The sequence below is a fragment of the Nyctereutes procyonoides genome, unplaced genomic scaffold (genome assembly GCF_905146905.1).
Source record: "Nyctereutes procyonoides isolate TBG_1078 unplaced genomic scaffold, NYPRO_anot_genome, whole genome shotgun sequence".
Taxonomy (NCBI): domain Eukaryota; kingdom Metazoa; phylum Chordata; class Mammalia; order Carnivora; family Canidae; genus Nyctereutes; species Nyctereutes procyonoides.
The window spans coordinates 25,193,171-25,214,114 of record NW_026575125.1 but is presented as its reverse complement, the minus strand read 5'-3'; the positions used below and the strand labels follow the sequence as shown (position 1 = coordinate 25,214,114).

The following is a 20,944-nucleotide window of genomic DNA, read 5'->3' as shown; positions in this document are numbered from 1 at the left end:
TGTGTGTGTGTCTATGAATAAATAAATAAAATCTTAAAAAAAAAAGTTAAAAATAGAGCTACCCCACAATCCAGCAATTGTACTACTAGGTATTTATCCAAAGGATACAAACACAGTGATTTGAAGGGGCACATGCACCCCAATGTTTATAGCAGCATTATCCACAATAGCCAAACTATAGAAAGAGCCCAGGTGTCCATCAACAGATGAATGGATAAAGATGTGATATAGTGGAATATCACTCAGCCATCAAAAAGAATGAAAGCTTACCATTCACAACAATGTAGATGGAACTAGAGGGTATTATGCTAACCAAAATAAGTCCGAGAAGGACAAATATCATATGATTTCACTCATATGTGGAATTTAAGGAACAAAACACATAAATATAGGGGAAGGGAGGGGGAAAAAGACAAAATCAGAGAGGGAGACAAACCACAAGAGACTCTGAACTGTTGGAAACAAACAGGGTTGCCGGAGGGGAGGTGAGTGAAGGGGTGGGGTAATTGGGTGATGGGCATTTAGGAGGGGACTTGGTGGAATGAGCACTGGGTGTCATATGCAACTGATGAATCACTAAACTCTACCTCTGAAACCAAAAAAAGAAGCCACCCTGAATAGCCAAGGTAATCTTGTGAGAGAAGAGCCCAACTGGAGGCATCATACTTCCTGATTGCAAACTATACAGCAAACTTATAGTAAGAAAAACCAGTATGGTACTAGCATTAAAAAAAAAGAAGACACATAGACTACTAGAACAAAACTGAGAGTCCAGAACTATATATATACAGAAAACTAGCATTTGACAAGGAGGCCAAGAGTGATCATTGGGAAACAGATCATCTTTTTGATAAATGGTGTTGGGAAACTGGATATCCACGTGACAAAGAATGAAGTTGGACCTGTCTTATACCGGCCACAAATTTTAACTTGAAATGGATTTAAGACTTAAATATAAGACCTGAAATCATAAAACTCCTACAATAAAACAGGGAAAAGCTCTTTGACACTGGCCCTGGCAATGATTCTTTGGATATATTACAAGAAGCACAAACAACAATAGCAAAAATAAAGAAGTGGGGCTACCTCAAACAGAAAAGCTTCTGAACGGCTAGTGAAACAATCAGGAAATGAAGAGGCAACCTATGGAATGGGAGAAAATATCTGCAAACTATGTATCAGATAAGGGGAGGGTTAATTTTCAAAGTACATAAGGAATTCATACAACTCAACATCAAAAAGATTAATAATCCAATACAAAATGGGCAGAAGACCCAAACAGAAATTTTTTCCAAAGGCATACAAATGGCCATTGAGTACATGAAAAGATGCTCAATATCAGTTATCATCAGGGAAATGAAAATAAAAACCACAATGAGATCTCATCTCACATCTGTTAGGATTATCAAAAAGACAAGAGATAACATGTGTTGGCAAGGATGTAGAAAAAAAAAACCCTTGTTTGCTGCTGGTGAGGATATAAACTGGTGCAGCTACTATGGAAAAGAGTATGAAGTTTCCTCAAAAAATTATAAATAGAACTACCATATGATCCAACAATTATACTTCTGGGTATATGTCTGAAGGGAATAGAATCACTATCTCAAAGGGATATCTATACCCCAATGTTCACTTCAGAATTATTCACAATAGCTAAGGCATGGAAACAACCCAAGTGTCCATCAATGGACAAATGGGTAAAGAAAATGTGGTTGATATATATAACAGAATATTATTCAGCCATAAAAATGAAGGGAATCTTGCCATTTGCAACAACTTAGCTAGACTTTGAAGCTATCATGCTAACCAAAAGTCAGAAAAAGATAGACTGTAAAATACTGTATGGTCTCACTTACATGTGGAATAAAAACAGCTGATCTCAGAAACAGAGTAGAATGGTGGTTGCCAGGAGCTGGGGAGTAGGGGCAAGGGAGTGATGTTGGTCAAGGGGTATGAACTTCCAGCTATAGGACAAATAATTCTAGGGATATAATATATAATTAACAATACTATATTTTATATACTTGACAGTTGCTGAGAGATTGGGTCTTAAATGTCATGACAAAAAATAGCAGTTATGTGAGGTGATAGGTTTGTTAATGACCATTATTGTAGCAATCATTTCACAATCTCTCTCTCTCTCTCTCTCTCTCTCTCTCATATATATATATATATATATATATATATATATATATATATCACATTGTGTACCTTAAACTTACACAATTTCAATTATAACTCAATAAATCTGAGGGAGGGGGGAATAAAAAAAACAGCAAGCTCTATCTATCAGCTAGTTACTTTTATTACTTGAAGTCCACCAGCTGGTTCAGTAGAATTTTCTCCTTCCATTGACTGAATCAGCCACTATATTTCTATTTAAAAAATATATTTGAGGGGGGGAAAAGAAGTTTGGACTCTGGAGAGTTAAGAATAAAACTATGAATTTAAAATAGTATTTAAAGAAACTTTGATGAGAGAAGGGAAATATGGAACAATCAGCAATGAAAGAGTAGTTTGGAACAATGATAAATATTTTTCTCTTTGACATATGAGAGAATATTAGTCAATGCTCCTTAGGAGGACTGAGAAGTTAGAGGATTCATGGATTTTTTAGAACAATGAAACTTTTAAGAAAATATAGATTAGAGAGGTGCCTGTGTGGCTCAGTCGGTTAAGTGACTCTGTTTTGGCTCAGGTCATGATCTCAGGGTCAGTGCTCAGGGTGGAGCCTGCTTGGGATTCTCTCTCTCCTTTCCCTCTGAACCTCCCCATCACTCATGCACTCACTTCATATTCTCTCTCTCTCTCAAATAAATAAATAAATAAAATCTTAAAAAGAAAATGTAGATTGGAGATTGATTCCATTCTCTCCATTCTCAAGATGAAGGTGGTGCTTATATTGGATCTGGGCTAGGAAAGAGAGCTACTGATAATATAAATGGCTTGAGATTGACATTTAGGTCTTTGGGAATTTTTAACCATTAAATATCTACTGAACAGTTGTCAGATGTTATTGGCAGCTGGCCATTTAAAAAATTATTCTCAAATATTTTTAACTTACATATATAAAACTGACTAGTGACAGAGGCCATCATTCAGCAAATGGGGTCACCAAAATGAGGCTTGCAGTGAACTCAATGATGAATCATGTGTTTTATGTTAGAAGGTGATTTGGGGGCACCTGAGTGGCTTAGTCAGTTAAATGTCTGACTCTTGGTTTTGGCTCAGGTCATGATCTCAGGGTCATGGGATTCAGCCTTGCAACCGGCTCTGAGCTCAGGAAGGAGTCAGCTTGGGATTCTCTCCCTTTCCCCTTCCCTCCGTCTCTGCTCCTCCCCTCACAAAAGTGCTGGCTCTCTCTTTCTCTCAAAGGAAGAAATAAATAAAATCTTAAAATCATTTTAAAAGATGACTTTCTGTGTTTACATGGGGCAAACTAGCATAAAAATACGTGATCATTAAAAATTAGCATTGAGGGATGCCTGGGTGGCTCAGTCAGTTAAGTTTCTGCCTTCATCTTAGGTCATGATCCCAGGGTCTTGGGACTGAGCCCTTCATTGGGCTTCCTGTTCATTGGGGAGCCTGCTTCTTCTTCTTTCCTTGCCTCTGCCTGCTGCTATCCCTTCTCATGCTCTCTCTCTCTCTGACAAATAAATAAAATCTTTTAAAAACTTAACATTGATATAATTTGAATAAATAATTTTTTAAAATTAAGCCACATTTCTTCCTTGTGTCTCAGATTCACCTTTATGTTTTCTTACATTCCCAAGAAGAAACAAATTTTTAGTAAAAAAAATATAGAAATGGATATCATTGAATAAACATTAGTCATATAATCTCAATATACTGATTTTGTGATTATCAAATATCATAGTTTTAATAAATTTCACCTTTCATTTTGATCCTGTCATGTCAATATCTGACAATTGTATTCTAAAATAAAATAAAGCTGCTTGAGTTTTACACTGTGCAATTTTTGCAATATTGTTCTAGTGTACATGCTTTGTTACTTGGTACTTTTCTGGACTATTTGAATCCACAGGGTCTCAAACATTGAAATGTGACACTAATTAAAATATTTTAAAAAAACAGTAGCTGAGGTCAAATTTTGACTGCCATTAATTTTAATTTCACTCATTTGAGTCTACGTTCCCTCATCTATAAAATAGCACCTTCCTAAAGTAGATATCTAGCATGAAATGGGACCCCACCATATAGCAAAATGCCTGGCCCAAAGGAGATCTTCAGTTGACATTAATTTCCTTCCCTTGCATCCTTGAGGGAGTAGTGGGCAGTGTAGATGCTAGAAATCTTAAGAGGGTAAGAGTTAGTAGAATGGTATACAGGGAACACGGGATTTGAGATGAGAGGGCTAATTTCCTAGCACTTAGCAGTCTATGACTTTAGGCAAATTGTATACTAAAAGCAACAGGTTTCTCCTTCTGGAACCCAAAAACACATTCTAGATTGTTCATCTGTGTGCAAATTATCAAATACCAACCAAACAAAAACAAAAGCAAAAAACTCCTACAGAGTTTCTAAATGATTTACAGAAGTGCTGCTTCACTGATGGACCTGAGGACAATAGTTCCTGGAACTATTGATAGTAACCCTGTAATTGAAGGAGAAAGGAAAATAAATTCTATGACCTAAGATTACGTACATACCAATTTGTTACATATGCCTGAAATGGAACAGATGTTCACATTTTTCAAGGGTCAAGGGGTGGAGATTATAAAAGATTGCTCTAACTCATTTTGTCCAATACCTGTAATAACTCTTAAAGTAGAACCAGAAGGGCTCTCTTTTTCATCTTGAAAATATTGATTACTGTGTTCTTATAAGCTTGCTCCACTATGATTATAAGTAAGCTTGTACCTCATACCCCATAGTCAGGGGATAAAAACCAAAATCGAAACCATTTGCACTCTGAGAGAAACAAACAGAAAGTAGATTCACCTTGTCTAGCACTAGATCCTCTCCACAAAATGAAACCTTGAGTTTGTTCACATAAGTTAATTACTCATGAAAACTTAGGCACTACCTTACCCATATCTACTGATGTGATAATCATGTAGGAGAGCCAGTGTTCCCTGGGTTCTCTTATTAATGGACTACTTCTAGCTTTACAACTTTGTTCTTCTTTACATGCCTCTCATTTATTTTTTTTATTTGCAGAGCCAGTTCCAAAATCTAGACATTCTTCCAAAATTTGGAAGGAATAATTATTTTCTTCATGGCTTTGGCTTTGAGCCTTTCTTTAACGGGAATAAATAAATGAGATAAGGAACTTTGAAATCACGTGTCCTACAAGTAGTTAAGCATTCACCAGTGAGCACTCATTACTCAAAAGAAAAAGGACTATTTCAGATGTGTTTACAGTGCCATTTTTGTAAAGATAAAGGAGAAAATAAGTGGACCTTGAGATGATACGGGAAATCTTTAGAAGTCAGAAGTAAAACATGAACGATGTATGAGAGAGAGAAGGAGAGACAGGAAGAGAAGAAGGAAGAAAAGAAGGAAGGAAGGGGAAAGGTGGAGAGGGAGGGAGGAAGGAAGGGCTATGTTTATATAAGCTTTAAACAAAAGTAGAAGGGAAATCCCAGAGAAGCATGGAGAAGCAAAGGACTCAGATGTCATCATGATAACTCTATTTTCTTTGTACTTGTTCCAGTATAGACACTGGTATACTGTATTAGTATAAGTTCTACTCTAGAGACAGCAGGTTGCCTTTGTCAGGATGGTCAGCGAGTATTTAATTAGAATAAGGCAACATTCCAGAGGCAGCCTCTACAAGCACTTCGACTATCTTTATTTCTGATCAAAAGTAGATATTTTGTTAATTACCACAATTGATGTTAGAAATCAAATTTGATTGCTAAAACTAATGGCTTTTTACTAATTATAATGGGTCTTGGAAATGGACTCTCCATGGTAAAACTAGCGCTATACAAGACACTCAGATTATTTCATATTATGTAGAGACACGTCACACCCCTACAAGTATCTAGTGGGGCCACTGGCCTGCCCCCTTAGAGAAACTTTTCCAGACATGATTCCAAAATGGCCCTGTGTCCAGATGAAGAATATTCTTAGATGTTATTACATAATGAGCCTAACCCTGCCACCGGTATACTGTCACATTTGCCTCACGGGAAACTTTCTTGTCAGTTTTTTGGGAACACACACAGACACACGCACACACACACACATACACAACAGTGTTGGAACTTCTCTCAGTTTACAGAATGAGTTATGTGTTTGTTTGTTAATAAATGCATATGCAACAGAATTTGTCCAAATTTTCTTTCAGTATGTCATGAAACCAAGGTGGTGGGAGAGTAGTTAACCTTTGCCTACCCCTAACCATTATAGTTACCTCATTTACCAAGAAGATCTTAGAATTATGCACTGCTGCATTGTCTTGGGTTAGTTCTCAACAGTTTTGTTTTTCCAAAGACCAGCATCTCATTCTAACTGGAACTCTGCCGGGTCATTTCCACAGAGGTGGCAAGGATACAATTATAATTTGGGTCACCCTGCAATGGCAGTTGTTTTCTAAGCTAAAAAGCCTGGACTGGCTCTGGCAGGCACCATACAGGCATGCCTCTTTTTTGTGTTAAGAATCACAGTAAATGTGTACTGAAAAAGAAAAATCTGGCTGAGTGTGGAGGATAAAATGGAAGGGTAGACAATGAAGACCAAGAACGTAGTGTAGGAAGCTTGGACAAGTAACTGCAATTAAGAGTGAGAAAATAGCCTATTTTCAAGAAGTGCAATTAGGTGATAATAAAACAAGATAATTGGGAGAAGGACATTTAGATTTAGAGGCTATTTGTGTGTTAATGCAATTGAAGATAGGGTTGTAAGAGTGGATATTGTAGAATGAGAAGAGCTAGGACCTGGGTCCAGAGGAAATAATGAAAGTTAAAGTTATGTAGAGGGGGACAACGATTGAGGAAAACAGAATCTTTCTGATACAGAACTGATAGAGTCAGGGAATGCCTATCATATGACCCAAAAGGAATTGCATGGATGTGTCCCTGACACCAAATACTCCATCTCCCAGTCTGATAGAATGGCTGATATCATTGGAATTTGGAGTTATTTGGATCTGGGCTTAAACTCTGTTTTTCTAATTGTGTGATTCTCTCTATCAACCAAGTAGCCAACACAGCACTTGCTATTTCATAAATATTCAACAAATAGTCGATGAATCTATTATTATCATATCACCAGAGTAAGACATTGCTTCAAAATATTAACTAAACTTTCCCTATTCTTCTTCATACTCTTTGTCTTTCCTTATATCCAAGAGTATTTCATGTACTCCCCTTTTAGGGGAGCTAATGTGGTGGCCAAGAATTAAGAAGGCATCACTAAACTTTTGACTTCTGAATTACACTTTTATTTTTTTAAAAAGACTTTATTTATTTATTCATGAGAGAGAGAGAGAGAGAGAGAGAGAGAGAGAGAGGCAGAGACACAGGCAGAGGGAGAAGCAGAAGCAGGCCCCATGCTGGGAGCCCAACGCCTGGGCTGAAGGCGGCGCTAAACTGCTGAGTCACCCGGGCTGCCCTGAATTACATTTTTTAAAGCTAAGTCAAGAGTATGAAAAGCCTGGGATCTCTTTTTAACAGTTATCTTTTCTTTGGAAGAATAAAGGACTGTGGGAGAGCTATGAAGAATGGGAATTGATGATGTCAGAGAAAGTTTGCACCAATGGAAAAATAGATAATTACTCAACCATACTAGCATGTGTAGAAAGATCTAAGGGGATGTGACTGAGGTTCAAAGGCATATAAATGATCCAGAATCTTCTACCATTCAGAACACGACAAATAAAAACTGCACTGGAAATTGATAGTTTGGGGAAAATCACTGATCTCATTCAGAACACAAACTAAATGTATTCAAAACAGGGTTAATAGATCAGGTGAGATGTTCAGTTAATCTGCTTTTTCAAACATCTTCTACCGTGCCAACTGTACAAACAACATCAGATCTTTAGATTGTAATGAATGTATTAAATTTTTAAAAGGCACAAAACAGTAGGGACTCAGGCTTCAATAAAATAAAAACTTTGGATATAGACCTATTTTCAAATCCCATCTTAGCCACTTATAGTAATGCCTGCGTTACCCTCATCAGTATGTTATCTAATCTCTGGGAGCCTCAGTAGCCTACCAGTAAAATGGAGAGTGTAATATTGACCTCAGAAATTTCTGAGCCTTAGCAAGAATGATTTAAGAATGCCGAGCCCTTTGCTTGGTACTCATTCAACAATAGCCCTTACATTGACAATTTTCTCATATCTCTCTGAAGTAGTAGCCAAAACATTTAATAATTGGCACATGCAGGCAAAAAAGTTAGAAACAAGTGCAAATAAAGACTGAAAAATTTACAAAACCGCACTCGTGCTGCAGTACGGTCTTCACCCTCATGAGAAAGGCAGAGGATTGCACAGCCTGGATAAAGTGCTCCTCCTCATGAGCCTGACAACCTATAATTCTATCCGTGTATTTATTCCAGAGGGTCCTGGAAAAGTGGGGGCATGGCTGGTCCCTTCATTTTCCTTCACTCCACACTAAGTGTGCCACTTAGTGCAACAGTGACAGTCATGGAAAAAAAATGTATGAATATGATCAAGAAACCGTGACCATCTGCACTTTGTACATCAGTTTGCATATGCTTCCTCTATTGCAAATTTACCTTATGTATGGATCACTCTCAAACAATCAAATCGAAAAAAAAAACTTAAGTCCTGTAATGGGTGGTTTCTGGACTTCAAATTCCTCTTAGAGCGCACACATATTCACAACTGATCGGAGGGGGCAAATCATTATTACGAGTTCCATGAAAACAACATTTACTTGTCCAACTCTAGTAAAAAATAGTAGATGTATTACTATGAAAACAATGTGCTTGTGCCCTGTATTATCTGTTGGTGCACACTTGGAATAAAAATTAGTCTTTCCAAATATAGCTACATAAACACGATTGAAAAGACTGCTAGGAATTCTAAAATATTCAGCACAGTTTATTGTAACTGGTCAGTCTAAGTAAGGAACAAATCGACATTCACTTCAACCCTCTGGGTTCAGGAACACGATTCAAAGAGGCTCTCCTTACCTATAGAAAAGTAAAGGTGGCCTTTCAGTGCTGATTACAAGGTGAGAAAAAAATGAACACTCTGATAGTGCAGCAATCAGCGTTTGTAATTCGCAAGTGCTACTTGGCATCAGATTCTAAAAAGGGTAGGTGTTGCTTTACAATTGTCAGAGGAAATTACCTATTGGCACCACAGCATCACACGGAAAGTTCCATGTAAGAGATAAATTTACAAACTGAAATATGGAAAGCTGGTAAGAGCTGCTGCCAATGGTTATGCAGCTAACTTTTCTTGCCCCTCAATAAAACAAACGCAAGAAACAGGGAAGAATTTTCCGGAAAAAAAAAAAAAAAACAAAACATTAAAAGAGGGAACTCATCTTACCTCCATCCAGCTCCTCGGCCCCAAAGTGATTCCTGTAGAAGAGCATGATTTCAATCTTGTAACACTTGTAGATGGTCACCAAACAAACAAGCAGCAAAAGGATAGCACCAAGCCCTCCAGCAAGTTCAACTGTGTACATTAGCTCTAGGGGAAAAAAATCACAAAAGGAAATGAACACCATATTCACATCCCAAATCACAAATTCAACTTGATTTCACAGTTCGGATGAGACCAGATGTAGGTAATGGATTAGCACAACCCCTTCCCTTTCTGCATGAGAATTTGACCTTTCTAGCTCTGTTTCCTTGGAAACCAGATAAGGTGGCCTGTGGTAACTGTGTTGCTAAGCGATGTTACTTATGGTAAAAAAAGGTAGATTGCATTTGGACCGAAGAATTATAAATACCTGTTTGGAAAGTAGATTCTGGGCTTGCCCGAGTACAGTAATTCCTATAAACATATCCCTTGTGGGAACCCTGCAAACTATGCTTGTGGGGTTAATAACAGAAACATCGGCTCCTGAGGCTATGAAGTGTTTAAACCAGACAGCTTCTGAACTCTCCAGTCTGAATTTTGATCCTTCCCTCCTGAGCTGTCACCTAGGGGTTGGGGCTGGGGGGTGGGGGGAGTGGCGGTAAGGGTTCCAACAACAACGCAGCCCCTGAAGGGCAGTGTGGACTCTTACATAGAGTGTTGGGTGGACCACCTGAGGAATACTATCTGCTGCCTGCTGCCAGGAGCAATGACTTCCTATCTCTACCTTTAGGAATAGTGACTAGTGACACCAAGGTGGCCTACCACAGTACTGGAGGCTCAATACTTGGGCTTAAAGTGTGGGCCCCCTAGTGGATGTCACACCATTCTATGGTGGTAGTATTTTCCTTTGACTAAGCTACTTAGATAGTTTTCTTTTCCTGTGTTTCTCCTTTTACTGGGCCAGTTGTTACATTTTATCCCAAAGAGGGATTTTTCTTGCCATTCACTACATACATGTTCTCTTTTTCCTATTGAATATCTATATTATTATCAGGCATTTCTGGGGATAAACCATTAACTTCTGTTTTCTTCTTTAGAGCTTATAGACCTTGTAACAAAATCAAGGGTAACTGGTTTTTAAACATTAAGCCAGAATGCACAGATTTTTGAAAAAAAAATTTAGAGAGAGTGAAAACACAAGCAGGAGGGGTGAGGGAGAGGGAAAGAGAATCTCAAGTAGATGCCATGCTCAGGGAGGGGGCTCTATCTCATGACCCTGAGATCACAATCTGAGCCAAAACCAAGAGTCCTTCACTCAACCAACTGCACAGATTGCAGTGCTGCAGAATGCACAGATTTTGAAGTTAACTTTAAGTTCTGTTTATGCCTGCTGTCTCAACCAACATAGCCCAAATGTTATTGATACATAGCCATTGTTCACTGCAGTTGATGACTACCTTGAAAAGTGTTAGTTTTCTTAATTACCATTAAATATAAAAACTCTTGGGGTACCCGGGTGGCTCAGTCTGTTAAGCATCTGCCTTCAGCTCAGGTCATGATCCTGGGGCCTAGGATGGGGTCTTAGGATTGAGCCTCACATGGGGTTCTCTGCTCAGCAGGGAGCCTGCTTCTCCCTCTCCCTCTGCTCCTCTTCAAGCTTGTGTTGTCTCTCTCACAAACAAATAAATGAATAAAATCTTAAAAAAAAGAAAACTCCCTGAAATTATGGCTTTAAAATAGTGGTATTTTTGATGTTTTAATTTACAATTCATCAATGGGTTATCTAATTTCATAGCATAGTGTACACTTATGCTGAAAACTTTAAAATAATCTATGATTTTGCAGTAACAACTACTCTTGTGTTACAGGATCACTCCTAGGGTGCCTGGGTGGCTCATTTGGTTAGGCATCTGCCTTTGGATCAGGTCATGATCTCAGGGTCCTGGGATCGAGCCCCACATCAGGCTCCCTCCTCCATGGGGTGTCTGCTTCTCCCCCTCCCTATGCCCTTCCCCGTGCTTGTGCTTTCTCTCCCTCACCCTCTCTCTGTCAAATAAATAAATAAACAATCTTTAAAAAAAAAGATCACTCCTGAGATCTCCAAAATGGGGTGAAATCATCATGGGTACGATACAGCATCAGTAATAAATGATTTGAAAAGCTCAGACATCATTTCCTCACAAGAACATTCTGTGTTTCTGCATGTGTGTGTTCGCATGTGATGTCACTTTTCGTGTGATAATTACAGAACAAAACTCAGCCATATTTTTTATTATCTAGTCCTGCATTTTTAAACAAATAGTTTTATCAAAACATGTAATTACTGTTTAACCAAGTACATTTTTATGCTTTTATTAAAGTTAAATGGGAAATAGAAGAAAATCTTATTAAAAGTGCTTGGATTTTATGGATTTAAGAAAGGAAAATAAAATGAATTATTAAATTTTTTAGAGTTTAAGTGAATCGATATGGAAAGTGAAATACTGAAAAGCACCTCCTGGAAATGTTTACATTTTGTATTTATAAATACCAGACAGCTTTATCGGTTGAATCTTGTGAGGCCTACACAAGACAGTACTACAAACATTCTAAGAGTGAAATACATAAAGCTCTTCGGTATAATGTTTTCCCATTCCTATGTGAACAGAAAGGATAAGTGGGTAGAGAATTCTGTAGGGTGCACTGGGCCTGGTTCTGTCAGTATATGAGTTAACCCTACCACGCAGAGAAACCTGCACAAAACTAACTTATGCCTATAGGCTAATTTATACACCAAAATCATCTGATTAAAATTATATGGTATGATGGGAGAGAAAAATATTTGGACAGTGGTTTCTTTTCAGATTCATTCTATTTTCTAATTTAATGCATTAGCACTTGCAATTTATCACCCTAAAATTTCTTGCATGAGAAAAGAATTGGAAAAAAATGAACAATGCTTAATTTGTACTCTCAAGGGATGCCTGGGTGGCTCAGTGCTTGAGCATCTGTCTGCCTTTGGCTCAGTGCCAAAGGACCCTGGGATCCTGGGATCAAGTCCTGCATCGGGCTCTCTGCAGGAACCATGTTTCTCTCTCTGCCTATGTCTCTTCCTCTCTCTCTGTGTCTCTCATGAATAAATAAATAAAATCTTTAAAAAAATTTGTGCTCTCAAACTGCTAGTAGAAGAGCCCAATGGTACCACTACATTAGACAGTTTGGGGTAGTTTCTTGTAAAGTTAACTGTGAATCAACCCTATGACTAGCAATCCCATTCCTAAGTATTTACACAAGGAAATATAAGCAGATGTCCACAAGAAGACTTGTTCAAGAATGTTCAAAGTAGTCTTGTTCACAGTAGCCACAACTGAAAACAATCCAACTGTTCATTAACAGGAGATACTGAACAAGCTGCAGTATGTCCATATGATAGAATATATTAGAGTAAAAAGAATAAACTACTGATACAGGCAACATGCATGAATCTCACAAAATTACGTTAGGTAAAGGAAGCCAGACACAAAGTAATATCTTCTGTATAATCCTGTCTAAATGGAGTACAAGAAGAGGCCAAAATAAATCATAGTGACAGAAATCATAAAATGGATGCTTTGTGGATGAGTGATGGGAAAATTTACTGGAAAGGGGCAAGAGGAAACTTGCTGGAAATATTCTGTATCTTTCTTCAGGTATGGGCATACCTGAAGTCTCTACATTGTCAGAACTCAATGAACTAAACACTTACCATCTATGCATTTTACCTTATGTTAATCACACTTCAATTCTTTAAAACTTTGATTTAAAAAATAGCCCTTTTAAATTCTAACTCAAAACTTATGTGGAGAGATTAAAGCTGGAGTCAGGACAGCTGGTCTACTATAGATATCTGCTCAGGCTGGGAATGGTTCTATGTTTGCTCCAAGTACACCCTTGGATTCTAGAGACACAGTACCAGGCCTGGACAAGTAGCATCCGTCACGTGCCCATATCTAGTGGAATAGCTTTTGAAACAATCCAAAACTGTGCATGAAACATAATCCTATTAATGCAATAAGCAGAATTCTCATTTTCTTCAGATGGTATTTATAATACTGTTCTCTACACACTTAAAAAAAAACTTTTAAGCACTGAATATGTAAAAGTTAGAGAAAAATTATATGAAAATTAGTCCTTCTTATTTTTAGAGAACATATTGCCCAAATGTGAATTATCTCCATTGCTATAAGTCATGAGCCACTCAAATAATTATATACACTACCTCAAATACACTATCTAGTAGGCCAATCAACAGTACTGTCTGAAATGTAATGAGAAAAATACAGCAGAGTTGACATGGCTTAGCAATTAGAGAAATGGTCTAGTGTCACATGAATAGATCTCTTAAGGTACAAACATGGAAAGTTATACATACCTAGAGTATGGGCAAAAAGCAAGAGTAAGTCTTCTGAGCCATTGGATAGTTATTTACTAATAAGACGAAGATCAAAACTGGATTCAAAGAAAGGGCGTTTTCAAGCAGCTAATTTATTCCAAGATCCCAAGAGTACCACAGACTTCCCCCAGATACTTCTGTAGTATTACATGCAGGAGGCTGTTCTTCTTAACAGTGTTCTTGAAAGTCAGAAAAGAAACGTGTCTTTCCCCACAGTCTACACCCCAGTGCCTGCTTCTCAGTTACTCCCATATTTCTATGCAAGAGGGACGTACATGCCTTCATATTATAAATGAGGGAGGTTAAAACCTTTCTCATTTATGTTTCTCACATGGATTCATATACCATGGGCAAACTCTCCCAAAGGAAATGGGGTACAAGATTCAGTTTCTACATTCTTTTTGCCCCAAGCTGGACACATTCATTAATGTGAGAGCTGCCCATTATGCTTATACACTGGGTCAGGACAAAATTACTAGGGGTTAAATTCTGTTACATTTAAAAGAAATGATTCAGGACTCACTGCTGTATTGCATCTTTACACCCAGCAAATGTCATTTTCCCTTTGAAATGAGATCTGCTTTTCAGCCCAAGTTGAAGTTGCCTGGAGTGGCAGCATTTAAAAAATAAAAAGATTCCATTTCAGCACAATTCAACATCAGAAGATGGAAAGAGAAAGTGCAGACCTTTTAAAAATCTGGTTAGCCTTTGTGTTATTGGGTTAAAATGATAGACTCTACCCCCTTTAAGGGACCGAGACTGAATATTGAAAATTGTAAAGCAAAATCGCTCAGCAAAACCTAAGGGAAACTGGCATTTGGTTAAACACAACAAATGAACAAGTGCCAAAGAGTTACATTTAAGGGCACCAGCAGTCATTTAGTTACTGGCAATTAACAATGGTCTTTGGAAAGCTCCAGTTTGGGCTAAGAGAAAACACATTGATTATTGCTGCGGTAGTAGCCTGCTTTCTGAATAAATTGCTTCAATTTAAAACTAGATTTGCTACAAGCATTTTGAGCAATGACTACAATTTTTTCTTATCAAGACAGTTGGACCGAGCAACCCTTTAAAAGAAACAGCTAATTAAAATAAAGCACGTGCCATCTCCTAGTATATTGGATTACGTTGCAAATAATAAATGCATTCGGTTTACACTAATCTTGCTGCAATTACCTAGTGTAGTTTGGGGTCCTATTTTTCCTACTGGGCTGTACCTGGTCTCATCGTTGGCAAACTTTTTCTGCTAGATGTCTTTGAAGGGGTAAAGATGTTAACAAAGTAAATTGAAGTTTATATGTATTTTTGAACTCTTAGAATTTTCATTTTGTTTCTCTATATGTATTTATATACATAATCTTGTTTTGAGTAGAACTGAAGATTTGAGGTGGCTTTTTCTCATATGATTCAGCCGAAAATTGCCTCATTCATTACATAAAGTCCTTTGAAATGCTCTGCCCTGATTTATATGCAGTAAAGTGCAACTTTGTGGGGGAAATGCATGATAGACAATCTAATGATCCCAGTTTATTCATTAGCCTCACCAAGTATATTTCCTCTTCTTTCATTGTGTTATAAAGAGCTAAACTTTATAAGGATTTATCCATCCACATAAATTCATATGCATATTTATTTCTCTGGAGCAGTATAACTTATTTGTTCCTGGCAGGAGGATAATTATGCTCAGCCTACAAAGATATTCAACTCAATTCTACAATACATCAACGCAATTTAGAAGCAGTTATAATTTTTTTTTTTGTAACACATTAAGAAGCTGAATTGCTATTCACATAATAGCAAGAAAATGTTTTGGGAAGGTATAAACTAGTATATAAAGAAAGCAGTTTTGCAAAAGTACCTTTTGGAACAAGGCAGGATATACAAAATAATATAATAATAATGATGATGATAATAATAATAATAATAATAATAAAAAGGAAAATGAAAATGGTCTCTGAATGTAGCAGCTTGATTTGTGCATCCAAACATCTGGGCAAAAGATTACCTTCAAAGTGGCATATTTTGTCATTTTGGAAAGAGGCTTTCACAAAAGTATTGAATTAACTTTTACTTACTACGGATCAAGGATGCAAATATGGTCATTGGCTAGAACCCATCATTAAGGCATAGTTAGCTTCAGCTCCCAGAAGCCTTAGGAACTGAAGAGTTACATGTTAACAAACTGTTACAAATTCAAAAATAAAATGAAAGACTAGAGGAAAAAAATACATCATTCTACTACAGTTAGCTAGAGCCTACCCTTATAATGTGCTTTTCGTCTTCCCAACCAGATAAGGGTATTACGTTTGGTTTTGCTTTTTCCTATGAAGTAAAAGGAAGATTCATAAGTAGTATCTATTAAAAGACAAGGTAAGAAGAATAATGACAGTAATAAAAAAACATTGACTCCATGAATTCATATTACTGAACAAATAAATGAAAAGGAAAGCAAGATGCCATTTGGTAAAAATAGAAGAAATGACAGAATTAGAAATCACCAGGTTTCAGTCATCCTAATAATGATTGATTCAGGGAAGGATTATCAACAGATGCTAAAATTAGTGGGTGAAAGATCGATGAGGCAGGATACTCACACTGTTTTAAAGTACATCCCCACGGATTATTTATTAACTATTAAAGGAAAAAATCGACACCATCTCAAGGAAGTAACCAAAATTAACACCACCAGTAATGGGACAAATCGACATCATGCATCTCTCGATGTGATGCATTAACAAGGTACAATATCATTTATGTAGTGTTCCAGCCAGAAACAGTAAATATCCAAAAAAGGAGGACGTATCAGGCAAACTCAAACTAAGGGATAAGGTATAAAAAAATAAAATCTGGTTTCTACTCTTCAGAACCGTCCAAGACATCGTAGGGGTCAAGGGCAAGTCCTTTGGCATGAAGATTATTTTGAGTTAAAAGCAATCCACACCCAGCAGATGCAGGAAAAGCTCTTTGCCTCCCTGCAACTGTCTAAATTTACATTGGAAAGGAAAGCCTGTCCAGGAAGGGAACTACTGACAGAGATTCCTCCTCACCTAAGAAACTTATTTGCATAACAGGGCAACGTTTGTTTTCTAAACCCCTTTGTTTTCTATCTTTGTTTCCCAAGCTTCTCCCCTTAGCAGCTCAGGAGGTCCTATAAGCCGCCTGTTGCCTAAGCGTCTCTGAAATTTCGTATCTGCGTGGATTCCTCTTACTATATTTGATCTTCTCCCCTTAATCTGTCTCATGCTTAGTCCAGTTACAAGGACATCGTTGGGCAGAGGAAATTTCTTCCCAACACCATGAAAGACAAAGAAAGGCTGAAGAACCATCCCAGGTTAAAGGACACAAAGAAGACTTGACAACTAAATGCAATGTGTAATCCCAGATGGGAAATACAGTAAAAGTGTATTCTTGGGACGATCTTTTAAAAGCCAATATAGACACTAGATTAGGTAATAGCATTCTACCATTTTCAATTTTCCTGAATTTGATAAATATACTCTGGTTAGGTACGAAAACTTCCTTGTTTTCAGAAGATTCCCCCTGAGAATTTAGCCATGATATCTGCAATTTACTCTCACACAACATCAGTAATATGCTGTGTGCTTTTATACTTGCTGTAGCTCTACCTTTTTATCTACCTATCCACATTAAGAGAGAGGTAAGGCAAGTGTGGCAAAATGTTAATAACTGGTGAATCTAGTTGAAGAGAATATATGGAAATCTTTTGTACTATTCTGGCATTTTTTTTCCTGTAATGTCTCCAGGGTTTGTTTGTTGGTTGGTTTTTCAAAATAAAAAGTTAAAAAATACAAGACAAGTGGTAAGATCATATTATTGTAAGTGCTATTCTAATTAGAGTGAGTTTTGTGTTGATTAGTTTTGACTTAAAATTGTATTATTTACAGTCACTCTAATGTAATCTATACAAAACCTGCAGTATCATCTTCCAAAAACATGCCGTTGCCTTGGAATTTTCTTCAGTAGTTGTTAGCCGATCTACAGAGCTCATGGAAGCAAGTCCAAAACCCTTATGTTGGCATTCACGGTCCTTCACTCCTTTAATTGAAGCAGCTAATTAACCTCTAGCAGGAATCATCCCTCCAATGTGAATTGAACTTGACATGTGTTTTCCCAATTCTGGACCAATGTTGAACTTCCCCTTTTCATTTATCAAAAGCCTACCAATACTGCAAGGCAAGGCTAAGACCTATGCTTTCAAAGAAGCTTTTCCAAAAGTGATTCATTTCCTTAGAAAATATATTTTCTGTAGCTTTTTTGGTGACTTACTATATGGCATTGTCATTTACTTTTGTTTATGGTTTTACATTATAGACAATTGTTTTACCTTAGCACCTTGCTGTGGCTATTCCTCTGACTGGCATATTCCTCCCCCAGATTTCTGTATGCCTCCCTCTTTGCTTCTTTGTCTTTGCTCATATAGCACCTTCTCAGTTTGGTCCACCGAGCACTCATTCCAAATATTCCAAATCATAGACCTATGGCTGCACTTTACATTCATTTTTCTTTTTCTTCTTCTTTCTTCTTCTTCTTCTTCTTCTTCTTCTTCTTCTTCTTCTTCTTCTTCTTCTTCTTTCTTCTTCTTCTTTTTTGCTATAGCATTACTCATGATATAATGGAGTATTTAATTTGCCTATTAACAAGTTTATTATTGTTTCTTATCTGTCTCCTACTGGAATTTAAATTCCATCAAGCTTAAGTGGGTTTTTTTTGTCTATTTTGTCCATATTTTTTTTATTGATCTATCTTAAATACCTTGGAAACGATCAGACACATAGTAGGTGCTCAATGAATATCTGTTGAATAAATCAGTGACTGGATGATTAAGAACAAATTCAATTTTCTAATAAAAAGTGAGTTTCTTACACATCCTCACTCTAAAATTCCAAGAATATCTCTGTAAGCCATCTTCCTAGTCAACATGTCATGAGGTTCAAGCAACTGATGAGATATAATTATTAATATGCACTCTGTTAATTTGCTAATAAAACATCATTCTTTAGAAAAATGGTCAATTTAACTATTCAAATATAGAAATGTTCTCTCATTCATAAATCCAATGACCATACAGTCTTCTATAGACTTATGGAGCTAGGAAAGTTTGTATTCACTTGGCATTTAGAAATCAATCATATATTGTTTACATCTTTGATAATGCTATTCAGTTTTTTCTTTTCATTTATCATTCATTCATTCATTCATTCACTCTCTCTTTATTAAGTGCCTTCAAGGTACCAGGTGTAGTACCTTGAGTTCTAGTGATAAATTGATGAATAAAATATGCTTCTTGCCTTAAAGGAATTCATGTCTAGTTGCAGAGTTTGGCATACAAGTAGATTATTTAATGACACAGTAATAAAAGCTAATGTCTATTGTGCACTTAAGTTTCACTCTTATGTGAAAGAAATGCCTTACTATAAGTATCACAACAGTTCAGGTGAGCAACTCACTCAGGGTATTTGTGTTTCTATTGGGAGATTTTAGGGATAAGGATCGGACACTGTGCAGCACAGTACCTGCAAAGATTTTTGTCAAGTGGTCTGGTGTGAAGTACAGAGAAAGGAAATATATGGTGTGATGGATGGTGGTAGTCAACTTCATGTTTTGATTTCTCAGCTAGAACATGTTGTTTATCTTTTTTTTCTTTGCAAAGCAACTAGCATGTATCTTGTCAATAAATATTTGTTTGAAGGATTCGTGGTATTAATTAAACCAGATTTCCCAAAATTAGGTCAGAAAAATAGGACAGTGATCCTCCCTTGTGGAAAACTGACATACTGTCGGAAAGCACAATGTGGCATCACTAACACAGACAGAGCTTTATTGCTGAAAACATTTCCCTGTTGGATTATAAAAGCAGTGCTTGAAATAGGTCTATCTAAAAACCATAATGTGGGATGTACACAGAACATTTATGTATTTGTACACACAAACATACAAAGTATTCAGATGGTGACTCCTTCATTTTAGGTCTCATGAGATTGCATATGATGAGGAGAAATCAAAGAAGGAAGAGACTTCAATAATAGAGAGCAAAATGGGCCTCAGGTGACCAGCTTAGAAGATGGGGCTACTGTTTATCACAGTGTCAAATTTCACAGATGCCTAAAAGAAAATCTCTTAGAAGAAAAACTATTTGCTTTCTCTCTACTAGGAATTTCCTTCTCAACATGTCATACAAATAGACAGGCACAGATGGAATGTTACAAAACGTCTCTTGAGAGAAAATTGTCAGAGTGAAGGTGGCATTGCCTTTTTACTCCTTTTGTTAAGGGCTGCAGTGTTTATCCTGAAAGCAATCCTCCACCAGAGGATATACTGTCAGTTAGAACAGTTTGGTCTTCCACTGGGAATGCTTTGGATTGGCCAAGGACCAGAACATCTGGACTACTTAGATAACCAATAGAAGGATCCATGTTTTCTACAGAAACACTGAACCCTTCTAAAAAAAAAGTATGATTTGTAGTATATTCAATTGTTGGAAATAGATTTGTAAAATATTATACATATGTAAGAACTGATTGAATTGCAATACACAAAATGGGATGCTTTGATCAACTTCTGAATTTTATGTTATTTATTACGATTTTCTTCCTTTAGCGTTTTAATACATTTCCTAGTTATCGAAAGCGTTAGAATAAAATGTATTCGTCAAAAGCTGTTTCTCTCACGAGAAAAGTTCCACTCAAAATCTTGGTGATTCCACAGAGCTAGAGACTATTAAGGCAAAAACAATAATCAAACTATATGCTGGTTTATTTCCCTCAACGGAAGTAACAGAAAATTCCATTTCTTATCTCTCTTGAATCGTTCTGATAACTTGTTTCCAGAAAACATAAAAGCACTGTAAGTTTGCCTTCCTTTCTCATTTTGTAAAGAAAGAGATTCAAGAATTTATTAACACTTGTTTACATTTTTTTCTTCTCCTGTTAATACTCTACAAAGAAATAGGCATGGTTTGGGAACTACTGGTAACAGAATCTAGCATTCCTTGATTTCTCAGAAGGCAACAGTGGAGAGCTGTTTAAACCATGACAAAG

General features: G+C 36.9%; 1 protein-coding gene across 1 annotated transcript in view; it reads right to left on the bottom strand.

Annotated features, from left to right (window-relative positions):
• Positions 1-20,944, bottom strand: part of IL1RAPL1 (interleukin 1 receptor accessory protein like 1) — a 1,192,989-nt gene that overhangs the window by 17,175 nt on the left and 1,154,870 nt on the right. The window contains exon 9 of the mRNA XM_055337995.1: positions 9,500-9,643. Within this exon, the coding sequence (XP_055193970.1) occupies positions 9,500-9,643 (144 nt within the window). The remainder of the gene's footprint in view (positions 1-9,499; positions 9,644-20,944) is intronic.